General features: G+C 43.1%; 1 protein-coding gene across 1 annotated transcript; it reads left to right on the top strand.

Moving 5' to 3' along the window:
* Positions 1–1,734: 1,734 nt before the first annotated feature.
* Positions 1,735–10,255, top strand: LOC117397881 (U4/U6.U5 small nuclear ribonucleoprotein 27 kDa protein). Its single transcript, XM_033996819.3, has 6 exons — positions 1,735–1,909; positions 3,933–4,059; positions 5,856–5,962; positions 6,819–6,898; positions 8,137–8,201; positions 9,811–10,255. Exons 1-6 carry the CDS (start codon positions 1,870–1,872, stop codon positions 9,863–9,865), a joined length of 474 nt encoding a protein of 157 aa, XP_033852710.1. The 5' UTR covers positions 1,735–1,869; the 3' UTR covers positions 9,866–10,255.
* Positions 10,256–12,632: the final 2,377 nt, after the last annotated feature.

The raw sequence follows: 12,632 nt of genomic DNA, 5'->3' as shown, positions 1-12,632 counted from the left end.
CCTCGAAACCATCCATCCTTTTTCTGGTAGCATCTCCTCCATTACGCAACAGCCCCCTACACGCTGTCCCGTTCAGGCTAGACCAGCTGCCTTCGCTGGACCCCTTCCAACTACAAACATGCCCTTTGTTCTTTTGAAGGGCGCAACCCATAGGAGCCGGAGACAGAAATGGCCACTGCCCACTCACTTTTTAATATTATTATTATTATTATTATTATTATTATTATTATTATTATTATTGTTATTATTATTATTATTATTATTATTATTATTTGTTTATTTAGCAGACGCCTTTATCCAAGGCGACTTACAGAGACTAGGGTGTGTGAACTATGCATCAGCTGCAGAGTTACTTACAACTACGTCTCACCCCAAAGACGGAGCACAAGGAGGTTAAGTGACTTGCTCAGGGTCACACAATGAGTCAGTGGCTGAGGTGGGATTTGAACCGGGGACCTCCTGGTTACAAGCCCTTTTCTTTAACCACTGGACCACACAGCCTCCTTTTTAAACATAAGAAAGTTTACAAACGAGAGGAGGCCATTCGGCCCATCTTGCTCGTTTGGTTGTTAGTGGCTTATTGATCCCAGAATCTCATCAAGCAGCTTCTTGAAGGATCCCAGGGTGTCAGCTTCAACAACATTACTGGGGAGTTGGTTCCAGACCCTCACAAAGAAGGGAGGGGGGGATGCATATATATAACACAATATAAACTCTCGGTTTTATACCAATGTGATTATGAGAATCCACTGAATGGACCTGCACTGGTGGATTTCATAGGGCTGATTTGTATAATACAAATGTATGGTTGTATATCAATTACTGTCATCTCTGCTAAAATACAGCCCTTCAGTGCACACTATAGTAAAGTTCTATATTAGCCCACTGCTGTCTTATACAGTCGTGCAATATAAACCACATTCTATAGTAGATACTGCAGTGTACAGTACAGCACTATGCTGTAATGCAGGATAACAGTTCTGTAATAGACTACAACACTATGGTTCTGCAGCAGGTACCACAGGATACTAAACCCACTTCAGTAAATGCTACAGTATATTCTACAGATTGGCCCCGTTTTCGCTCAGGGCTAACTGTTGTCTAAGTGCAGACGCAACACAGCCTGCGCTGCGACTGACTTGCGACCAGGAATATCGCAGACATCAGAAAAAAACGTATTATGACGCTAAAGCCGGTGCTCAAGACAAATTAGTAAAAAGAAAAAAAAACTATGAGGGGCACTGGAAAGGGGGGCTCCCACAAACATACAATTAACCAGTGCTGAAAAACGGGGGTCCGTAATTATTCAGCCATATCTGACCGCGGGAGCCGGTGGCCAGGATAGTGTAGGACTCAATGAAGCGGAGTCTGATGATGATCCGCAGTTAGGAACATCCGCAGGTTACACTGGCGCTTCAGCCGAGCCGCAGCCGGCAGTGCTGCATGCAGGGGATGATGCACGCACGCACGCACAGAGAATTATCTCCTTAGTTACGCTATAAGTATGAGACCAGATCCTGTTTCAAATCTTAACAATTTGCCATTTATTAGTTCCAAATACCCACATTACATTGTACATTGAACGCTATGGTTTAGATACCGCTATGCCGCTAGCATTAACAGACAATTGATGAGATTACCTGTGCATTTTACCGTCACGAACAACCGCCGCACGGTAGGTGGCGCCAGAGGGCTGAGAGAACGAAACCGCGGAACGAGTGAGTGTTGGATTTGTTGCCAGGGGGATGTTTTAAACGGGTGCAGGATTTGTTTTTAGCGAGTTCCGTGATCGTTTTGTTGTGTTTGGTTCAGGGTGTAAATACAGAAGTTGTTTGATATATTTTGTAGGTTTTAATACGACTTTGAGAGATGGGGAGAAGCAGGAGTCGATCACCGGCGCCGAGGCGAGGTTAGTACGACATTGTACTAATAATTATTATTATTATTGGTAAGACAGGACCGCGTTAAAACACGGTTTACCGGTTTGTTATTAAGTAACTCACAGTAGTTTAACACTCGTTGTTTTTAGGTTTGCTTTGAAATATGTTTATTCGTCTGATAATATTTACATCAAACGGATGTACACACACAAGGCAACCCGATTTAAAAACAAAACGTTGATTTAACCGCACAGGGCTTGTTTTAAAATGTGTTGAGCTGGATTTGATCATTTTGTAGATTTCGATTCGATGTGAAACATGATTATCTGTGGTGCACGTTAGTATTTAATTATACAACCATAAAAGTTTTAATGATTTATTTGTGTGTTTTATTTGGTGTGTCTGGTTCGGAGTTGAACCTAAAAGCGAGGCAGGCGTAGAAATAACGTAATTTCATCTAACGTGAATTCAGCAATAGCCCTGCAGCCAGTCCTGGGTTTAAAAAATACCTCGTTTGGTTCTTGAAACGACCAGGTGCCAGAGATGGAGCAATCGGACCCCTGCAACTACAGATCCACTCAGAACCGACCGCGCTTCTATCACAGAATCAACAAGCTCACCTGAGTCTGTAGGCTTACTAATGTGAATATGTAATGATGGGATGGCAGAGGGGCAGCAGTGTGGAGTAGTGGTCAGGGTTCTGGACTCTTGACTGGAGGGTCGTGGGTTCATTCCCAGGTGGGGGACACTGCTGCTGTACCCTTGAGCAAGGTACTTTACCTAGATTGCTCCAGTAAAAACCCAACTGTATAAATGCGTAATTGTATGTAAAAATAATGTGATATCTTGTAACAATTGTAAGTCGCCCTGGATAAGGGTATCTGCTAAGAAATAAATAATAATTATAATGGCAATAAGACTCCTATTGCATCACAGTGTCACTCCTTCCATGTTTAAGACGAGCTTGATTAGCCTAGATAACAGGTTCAAACTGCAATGCAATGGGAGTCTTGCATCCTTCCCTGCAGTTGTAGGGGAGAGATGGTTTATTTAGCTGGGCTTCGATCACGAGAGGGAGTTGTTGAAACCCAGGTAGACGTTTCTCTGTAAGGGTTAAAAATGAAGGTAAACCTGGAATTAACTACTTAGTGATGCTATAAGGATGAGACCAGACCCTGTTTCAAATCTTAACAATGCTTGCCATTTATTAGTTCCAAATGCCCACATTACATTCTACATGGAACGCTATGGTTTAGATGCAATACGTGCTGCTAGCATGAACAGAGACAGGCAATTGACGAGATTACCTGAACCCCTGGAGAGACAGCCTCAGACTGATACACAGATGGTCCTGATGATCTGGAGGCATTGGGAGCTTCTCTGTCTGTGTCGCCTCTATACCAGCTATTACTGATGATCTGGAGGCACTGGGAGCTTCTCTGTCTGTGTCGCTTCTATACCAGCTATTACTGATGATCTGGAGGCATTGGGAGCTTCTCTGTGTGTGTCGCCTCTATACCAGCTATTACTGATGATCTGGAGGCATTGGGAGCTTCTCTGTGTGTGTCGCCTCTATACCAGCTATTACTGATGATCTGGAGGCATTGGGAGCTTCTCTGTGTGTGTTGCCTCTATACCAGCTATTACTGATGATCTGGAGGTATTGGAACTTCTCTGTGTGTGTTGCCTCTATACCAGCTATTTATACTCTTATCAGTTCAGAGCGTACGTGACTACAGTGTGTTTCTGTTATCTTACTAATTATAATAGAAATGAGTTATTCAGCTGTTACTCCATGCAGGTGCAACCAACCACTTACTACTCTCTGTTACAAGGTTACTGTGGTTCATTCTTTACCATAGACCTCCTTTCAAATACATTCTTACACATGCTTTAGCACTCCAATCATTCTAAGCCAAAGGCCAAGCGCAATTGCCTTAACAACTCTACTCATGACAGTCACCTCCAGCAAACTGGCTTAACATTACCAACGTATTTTCTTTCATATGATTGCTGATGCCGTTTCACTCTGAATCTCTCTGTCCCTCTCAGAGCGTCGTCGGTCTCGCTCGGCCTCCAGGGAGCGGGAGAGGCGTCGGCGGGAGAGAGAGCGCTCGAGGTCACGTGACAAGGACAGGAGGCGGAGCCGGTCTCGCTCCCCCCACAGGCGCCGCTCCAGGTGAGTTTATGACCCGCCTCTCAAAGGGAAAAGCCCTCCGGGAGCATCGCATCGTGCACAGCAAAACCTGACTGATAATCCAGCCCCTCTACACGCCGGCATTCTGCAACACTTTGGAAATGGACGGCCAAAGTTTTAAACAAACGGTATCGTAGCCTTTTTATTTTTAAATACTAGCTCAAGATGACGGCAGCAGGAGCAGGACGTGTACGACGGTGTAGAAAGAAGGAAGAAAACGGAACAATAAAAGTTTGTCAGAATTGTCGCTTTTTATTATGATCCTCTATATAAATGCATTCAGATATGTAAGCAGCAAGTATAACACTTGAAAAAGGATATTCTAGGAGGCTGGGTGGTCCAGTGGTTAAAGAAACCAGGAGGTCCCCGGTTCAAATCCTGGCTCACTCACTGTGTGACCTTGAGCAAGTCACTTAACCTCCTTGTGCTCCGTCTTTCGGGTGAGACGTAGTTGTAAGTGACTCTGCAGCTGATGCATAGTTTACACACCCTAGTCTCTGTAAGCCGCCTTGGATAAAGGCGTCTGCTTAATAAACAGTACTTGCCCCAGATTCTAGTGGGAGCCGAGGCGACGGGCGTCTGTCCTTCAACAGAAGATCAGCCAGCTCTGTGTTTTGTCCTCCAAGTCTGTCTCTCTAATCTTTTTTCTTATCTGCCTTGCTTTGTGTCTCGGCTGGGGCGACGCAGCGGGTTGCGCTGACCGTTCCCACAAATCTTCCTTCTCTCTCCCGTCTCCTACACAGACCTTGAATATGTGTTGCTTATCTTGACTTGGCAGGCAGTCAGTAGCTCCTGACTTCACAAAGAACAGATACTGCTGCTCACACATTGCATGTATAGAAAGAAGTTCAGTTCTCAGCAAGGAAGAAGAATATGATTTATTTTAAGTGGATTCAAATATTACTTTTGGTTCAAGGTACTAGGGTTACCTCCATGTACACCAAGACAGATTGGGACAGTTCAGGCTTTTCAACTCGCAACCCCAATGCATTCTGGGAAGTGTAGTCCTGCTGTGAAAGGTACCTGAGACAGGTAATGTACCAGAATGCATTGCAGGGTGTTGAAAAGCCTGAACTGTCCCAGTGTCCCTGGAGTCCTATACTAACCCTGTTAAATACAGTAAAACGGGTCCATCTATACCGAGCATCAAAAGAAACTTATCACTATTCTAACACATTTATTTTCGAAAAAAAATTAAGGTATATAAATGATGGACATTGACGAAATGTTTTTGGTTTCTTTTTAATCACTCGATCATTCATCCTTGACCATGATATGCTTGAGTGACTATGACTGAAGCATCTGCACTTAATCACCTAATTAGTGAGACAGTTGATTGGACGCTGGATATGGAGTGATTTCAGCTGTTGAATTGCAAGCTTGAATAAAAAAAAATAAAGAAAATCACAGAAAAAAACAAACAATTTGCCACGTCTGTCAAGAGAGCAGCGCCTTCGTGCGATCGGCATGTTGGAGGCTGGACTAGGGCAGCGTGCTGCGGCTCGCTGTCTTGGGTGCTCACAGCCAGCGATTTCAAACCTGGCGAGACGGTAAAACCAGACACACTCTGTCAATGACAGAGCCACCAACCGGGAGACCAAGAGTCACAACACCTGCCTGAGATTGACAGATCATTCTGCAGCATCTTCGTGATGTCAATTGTTAATTAGCACAATAAAGTCACTGCACCGAATAACATTAACAGTCTGTACTGTATGTTGTATAATTTTAAGTTTTTTTGTTTAAACTTTAACATTATTGGTAATTTCCCCCCTCAGGTCGCCACGGAGACCCAGGTCCAGCTCTCTGTCCCCTTCGAGACAGAAAGACAGACGGGAAGATGACAAAGAACCCAAGGAGAAAGTGAAGGAGCACAAGATTTCAGGTGACAGCGCCAGGGCGGACAGGATTGAGGCTGGAGCCTTTATTTCCTCATACCCTGATTTAGCATTCGTTTCCTTACTTTAGATAAAGCAATGCCACACCACAGGCATGGGAATAAGACTCCCATTGCAGAGCACTTTGATCCATTCCTGGTTTCACTAGGAGTTTAATAAGACACACCTGAGCCTGTTACCTACACACACTGTGGCTAATCAAGCTGGTAGTAAAACCTGGAATGGGTGAGACTGCTATGCAATAAATCTTATTCCCATCCCTGTCCTGTTGTGCTACCGTTGCCCCTTAGTACAATACAGAACCATTGTGTTGTCATTGAACTGCATGACCACTGGGGGTCACTGTTGTTCTATGTTAAGTCCTCTTCAATCCCTCCATACAGTCTGATCAGAAGCACTGTGGACACATTTGGTTCGTCATTTTGAAGCTTTTTCACTTTGCAGAGATATACAGATTAATATACCCTTATAAAAGCCAACTACAGTAAATTTGCTTTTTTTTCTTGTATAAAAAAAATTGGAATGGGTGAAACTGCTGTGCAATAGGAGTCTTATTTCCATCCCTGCTGTTGCATGGCATTTTCACACGCTGTAGGGGTGCTTGACCTGTACCCCCTTTCTGATTATATACAGCACTGTGATGATTTAAACACAGTGGAACATTTTCAAACGAGAGGGAGGCCATTTAACCCATCAGAGGTCGTCCGCTTCCTAGCAGCTGTTTGATCTCAAACTTCGGAGAATGAAACTGTTTGAATCAATGTGCAAATCAAAGCAGGATGCTCATAAAATAAACATGCTGGTTAAACGTTCTCTCTCTATCTCTCTCTCTCTCTCTCTCAGAGGAGGATATGGAAGGAAAGACGGAGGAGGAGATTGAAATGATGAAGCTGATGGGGTTTGGGAGCTTTGATTCAACGAAGGTGGGTGCAGGCACGAGACAACTCTTACAGACTCCGTAGCGCAGAACAGAGAGACTTCTCGTAGGTCGCAAGTACAATACAGGGATGGCAGTAAGACTCCCATTGTATAGGGAGATAACGTCTCTTAGGAAACACATCCAAAACTGTGGAGCTCTCCATAGTGCTAAACTGAGAGAGACTTCTGTTCACAACGTTTGCCATTCCTTATTAGGCGACTAACACAATTCAGGGGTGGCAGTAAGACTCCCATTGAACAGCAGTTCCTGGTTTTACTGTGACACACCTGAGCTTGTTCCCTGTACACTGTGGCTGATCAAGCTCGTGTTAAAACCTGGAATGGGTAAAACTGCTATGCAATAGGAGTCTTATTCCCATCCCTGGTGGTGCTGAAACGCACTCTCTTGATCCCTCTAAAGGAGCTCAAACACGAAGTTGACATCAGTGTTGCCGAGACAAGCTTTGGTTTTGGGCGATGCCCCTAAATAGTTTTTCAACTTATTCATGTTCATTGTTTTCACTTGAATTTGTGTTTTCTGTGTTATATGTAGGGCTTCAGTTTTTTTGGTTTTTGTTCATTTCATTTTTCAGTGCTTATTTTTTTTTTAGCTGTTTTGAGTTTTATGTAAATCAGGTTTTATCGGGACTTAACCTTTTTATATACAGTAATCCATCGCGTATCCAGCTGTGGTGGGACCCGAGTGAAGAAGTGATTTCAATCTCGATGGGACTTTGCTGGTTCAGTCACAGTTCCATTAAAGAGATCTAGTGAGGTAAAGGGGTTTCCTTCTGTCTTGAAGGAGGTACGCTCCTGGGTCCCTGCTCACAAGGATAGTAGAGGTGTTACTGTATTAATGTGCAGTAGCCGAAGTTTGAAGATAATACGTTTAGAAAATGTCTGATGTGGGGGTCAGATCCTTTTGATCAATTCCATTTCCTTTTTAAAATCCCATTTTATCAATTCCTATCAGGACTCGGGCTTCGTTGAGCAAACAGCTGTACAACTTGTGAAACGCATGGACTGTACAGCTCGTCAGCCACGCATGCAATCGCACGACCACGTGGTGTTCACAAGCTGTGTACATGCTTGCTTCATAAAGCCTGTGTTGTAAAAAGGACTGGGAATTGATTTGAAGAATTGAAAAAAATTGACCCACCCTTGCCTGTGTCCACAAGGTGGCGCCCTCTCACTGTCGCTGACTGCATGATTTCTAATTTTTTATTTATTTATTTTTTGACAGGGAAAGAAATGTGAAGGGTCAGTTAATGCATATGCTATCAACGTCTCACAAAAACGAAAATACAGGTGAGTACTGCAGGGGCGGGGGTGTCAGCACAGGGATGGAAATAAGACTCCCATTGCAGAGCAGTTTGATCCATTCCTGGTTTCACTAAGAGTTTTCAATGAGACACACCTGAGCTTGTTACCTATACACTGGAGTGAATCAAGCATAGTAAAACCTGGAATGGGTGACACTGCTATGCAATAGGAGTCTTGTTGCTATCCCTGCAGCTTGTTTCTCTTGTAAGCAGACATTAGGGGTGCTTGACCTGTACCCCCTTTCTGATTATATACAGCGCTGTGGTGATTTAAACACATTGGAACATTTTCAAACAAGAGGGAGGCCATTTAACCCATCAGAGCTTGTCCTCTTCCTAGCAGCTGATCTCAAAACTTTGTCAAGTTCTTAAAGGGTCTTAAAAGATCCCAGTGACTCTGCCTCAAACATGGCTAGGTAACCCATTCCACCCTCCCTCACCACTCTGTGAAGAAGCATCTCCTGCCCTAAAAATAAAGACTTTTATTAGATTACAATGCAGACCAACCCACAAAACAGCTGCTGTTTGAGCAGATTACGTTATTCCTAACGTTTTACAGACCCAGATTACCGCTAATCTTGGGCTACCCTGATGTTACCTTAGGCAAGGTCGCTCAAGATTAATGCGAATCCAGTGTTTGTGAAACAAGATGCAAAAGTTTCGATTTAGCAGGGGACTAGAAACAGGATTTGGGCGTGGAGGGTTGGGTAGTGTGTGTAAAGTTCACTTTAACACACAGCCACCCTGGCTAGTGGATTTAGTCCTGCCTTGCTGACGATGGTCAGGTTTTGGGGAAAGAAGAAATTCCAAAGGAACTAGGTAGTCTCTAAACATTCCTGTTTAGTAAAACACTACAGGGATGCAAGTGAGACTCCCATTGCATCGACTCACGATATCTGTATTACTGTCACTACTTCTAATCCAATGGAATTGTCTTCAATAAATGCCTTCAGGGATAGAAATAAAACTCCTGCTGCATAGCAGTTTGATCCATTCCTGGTTTTACTATGACACACCTGAGCTTGTTACCTATACACAGTGGCAAATCAAGCTCGTAGTAAAACCTGGAATGGGTGAGACTGCTATGCGACAGGAGTCTTATTTTCATCCCTGAATACTATGTTACCTTTTTTTTTTAAACTTTTTCAGCCCCACTAACGACTAACGTTTAGACGTTCGCTAAAAGATAGAAACTCCACAGATCCTGGCCTGCTAAATCCTTGCAGTTCATGTCGCTTTGTACCTCAAAACCAGTTCATTTCAACACAGTATGTATTATCTTAAATTGGGATGCTGTCTTAGAAATGTAGTGTAATTGCTCAACCTCTGAATGTTGCTGTGTTCACGTTGGTACACAGTCCTGTCTGGCTGCACATTTGGTGGGGTGGGGGGGGAGATATGTTTCCAAGGGGCTCCCTGTGCAACAGAGAGTCTGCAACAGCCAGTCAGAGTCCTCAAACCATCAGGTGCGCCACTGCAGGGAGACGAGCTCTCCGATTGGTTAGAAATGATGTAATGTGTTAGAAAATATGATGTAATGCATGTGTGTCCTTGTGGTTCTATATTTTAGTTGGCTGTTTTTCTCTCTTTCGCAGGCAATACATGAACAGAAAAGGAGGATTTAACAGACCGCTAGATTTTATTGCCTAAAAACGGGTTTAATATTTGGGTTCGATTAGTTTTGTGCTCCTCTTTTGACATTTTGCTATTTTGCTGTTTTCTATTCATTTACTAGTGACTGATCCCCATTATGTGGAATATATTCAGCAGTGTGTGGAGCTGATTCTGATAAAATGAGTTCCTGGAATTCTCATACGAAGGGCCACTTTTGTTGCATTGTTGTATGTTGTGCATCAGATAACACACACGGGCATTTTAGTTGCTCAGTTGCATTGACTTTCCAAGAGAGAACCAAGAAAGCTCATTACTGTTTTGTTTTAATAATTATCTTGTGTATTCCAAGCCGATTTATCAAAAATTGTAAACTGCAATTCGGGTAAGTTATGCATTTAAATAAACAAGCAAGCTGCTTAAACCGTGGTTGGTTTGGAGTTTTATTTTCTTATCTGCACGTTCACACACACACCTGGATTTCACTGCAGGTCACCCAAGAAACTAAGTCAAGTAGACCAACATTTCAGCAGGAACCTCCTTCACTGCACTGTCCACAAACGTTTCAGCTGGTGTAGAAATTTACGAACGAGAGCAGTCCATTGTGCCCGTCGGTGCTTGCCCGGTTCCTAGTAGTTAGTTAATCTCAAGACTATTATCAAGCCAGGTCTTAAAGGATTCCAGTGATTCAGCATCTAGGTAACCCAATCCAACCCCTCACCACAGTGAAGATTACTGGCACTGATACAGATTACAGAGACTAGGGGGGGGTGAACTCTGCATCATCAACAACTGCTGCTGCTGCTGCTGCAGAGTCACTTCTAATAGCTTGTTTGTTTGACGTCTCATCCGAAGGACGGCGCACAAGGAGGTGAAGTGACTTGCTCAGGGTCACACACACACACACAGTGAGTCAGTTGCTGAGCCGGGATTTGAACCTCCTGGTTGAAGACCCCTTTGGTGTAACCGTTGGACTACCGAGCCTCCTAGACAGCATCGGACGGAGAGTTCATTTAGGGTGTTTTTCTTCTGTTTTTTTTCTTTTTTATTGGCCGATCATTGATGGCTGTTAAACCACAAGTGAATGCGAAGCGTCTGCTAATAAATAAATAATAATAATAATAATGTCTCAGCCGAAGGACGGAGCACAAGGAGGTGAAGTGACTTGCTCAGGGTCACACACACACACACACACACAGTGAGTCAGTATTGAACCAGGAACCTCCTGTTTCAAGCCCCTTTCTTTTAACCACTGGACCACCAAGCCTCCAAGCGTACGGCTCTGAAATCCAGCCTCCACGAAGACCCACAGCTGGGTTTCGGGGAGATCCGCTCGCCCAGCGAGGGAGCAGCTCCAGGGTCTGCAGATCGGCGGCTGCAGGTTTCACAAAACGCTCTGTAGGAAAGGAACGTCCTCCAAGGGGGTTAGCAGGACAACGGCGCCTCGTCCTGGAGCCAGGATCACACAGCTGCTGAATGCGAAGGCAGGGAAAAGAGGGTCGCTCCCTGAGTTTTGCTTATCGTATCGGGATCTGCAAACACGTGAGGCTCTCGTTTGTACAGCAGCATGCAAATGTCTAGACAGAAAAAAAACCTGCTGTTGAAGTGGTCTAGTTCCCCAACCCCAAGTTAAACAGGTTTGCATATTTCAGAAAGGGGTTGGCTGATCATCCTGTGTTTGGTAGCTATGATAATCTCACGGTCCCAGACATGCTTTTAACTGTTTCGCTTGCATGGTGGAAAGTCATACATAGCACAGAGTAGCTGGTGAGGGTGCATTACTGCGGGTCTTTTTCGTTTCAGGTTTAGATAGTCATAGCAGGCAGAATACAAACTGTTGCAAGTTGAGTTCATTCTATAGGGTGATAACTTTCAGCCACAGCTGTCACGGGATTGTGTTAGAATGAGTGGGACCATCCCCAGCCACTTGCATGTTCACTCTCTGTAGGCCTATTGTTTCCAGGTTTTATGTCTCCTCTCATGTGTGCTGTCTTGCTTACAGTTCAGTGGTGACCTGCAGTCCTCTGATTCCATGCTGATTGTATTAAACAATGTCATTTTTAAATAAGTTTATTTTCCTATAAACTACAAACGTTTAACACTAGTTGACTAGTTCTACAATATATCTGTTTTTTATTATATTACAGTGTATAATGTACTTACAAATTGAAGGCACAATACAAAACTCTCGTAGTTTATCATGTGCTGAAACAGCCAGCCCCTCTACATGGAATTACTTATTATTATTATTTATTTATTTATTTATTTTAATCAAGTTTAGCGCAGTTTAGTTTTGTTTTACAAAGCTTTAATTAAATGTATTTTTTTTCTTTTTTTTTTCTTTTTTTTAAGACTAAAATTAAGTTATTTATTACTAAACTGTTATTTAATTATGTCAAGGAATTTCAAACTTGATTTTATTAAGAAAAACGAGACTTCAAAACCAGTCTAGTTTTGCCCTTGATCTAAAACGTCCCGCATGTGGGCACGGTTTTCAAAAAGGTCAAAGAAAGACCTGGGTCGCAAAGTGCGTTCTATAAGCGGATTTGGGTCACTGCGTATATATATATATATATATATATATATATATATATATATATATATATATATATATATATATATATATATATATTTACCTCTCAGAGGGTTTATTTAAAACGACCTGTGTATCCACTTGTTGGACCTTTAAAATATATACATAAAGTTATTTGGTTACTTAGAATTTAGATCATGCTTTACAATATGTTTGCTACTTTGTTCTTATTTTGCCCCTTTTGAACAGGCCCGGTTCCTCGACCATTCTAAC

This window comes from Acipenser ruthenus, chromosome 46 (genome assembly GCF_902713425.1).
Source record: "Acipenser ruthenus chromosome 46, fAciRut3.2 maternal haplotype, whole genome shotgun sequence".
In the NCBI taxonomy this organism is placed as follows: Eukaryota; Metazoa; Chordata; class Actinopteri; order Acipenseriformes; family Acipenseridae; genus Acipenser; species Acipenser ruthenus.
This window is presented reverse-complemented; position numbering and strand designations above follow the sequence as displayed.

Excerpts from the sequence above, each read along its gene's own strand:
- LOC117397881 (XM_033996819.3), top strand. The coding sequence starts at position 1,870 with ATGGGGAGAAGCAGGAGTCGATCACCGGCGCCGAGGCGAG. Across the intron at positions 1,910-3,932 it reads ATCACCGGCGCCGAGGCGAG|AGCGTCGTCGGTCTCGCTCG; the intron begins GTTAGTACGACA and ends TGTCCCTCTCAG. Across the intron at positions 8,202-9,810 it reads TCACAAAAACGAAAATACAG|GCAATACATGAACAGAAAAG; the intron begins GTGAGTACTGCA and ends TCTCTTTCGCAG.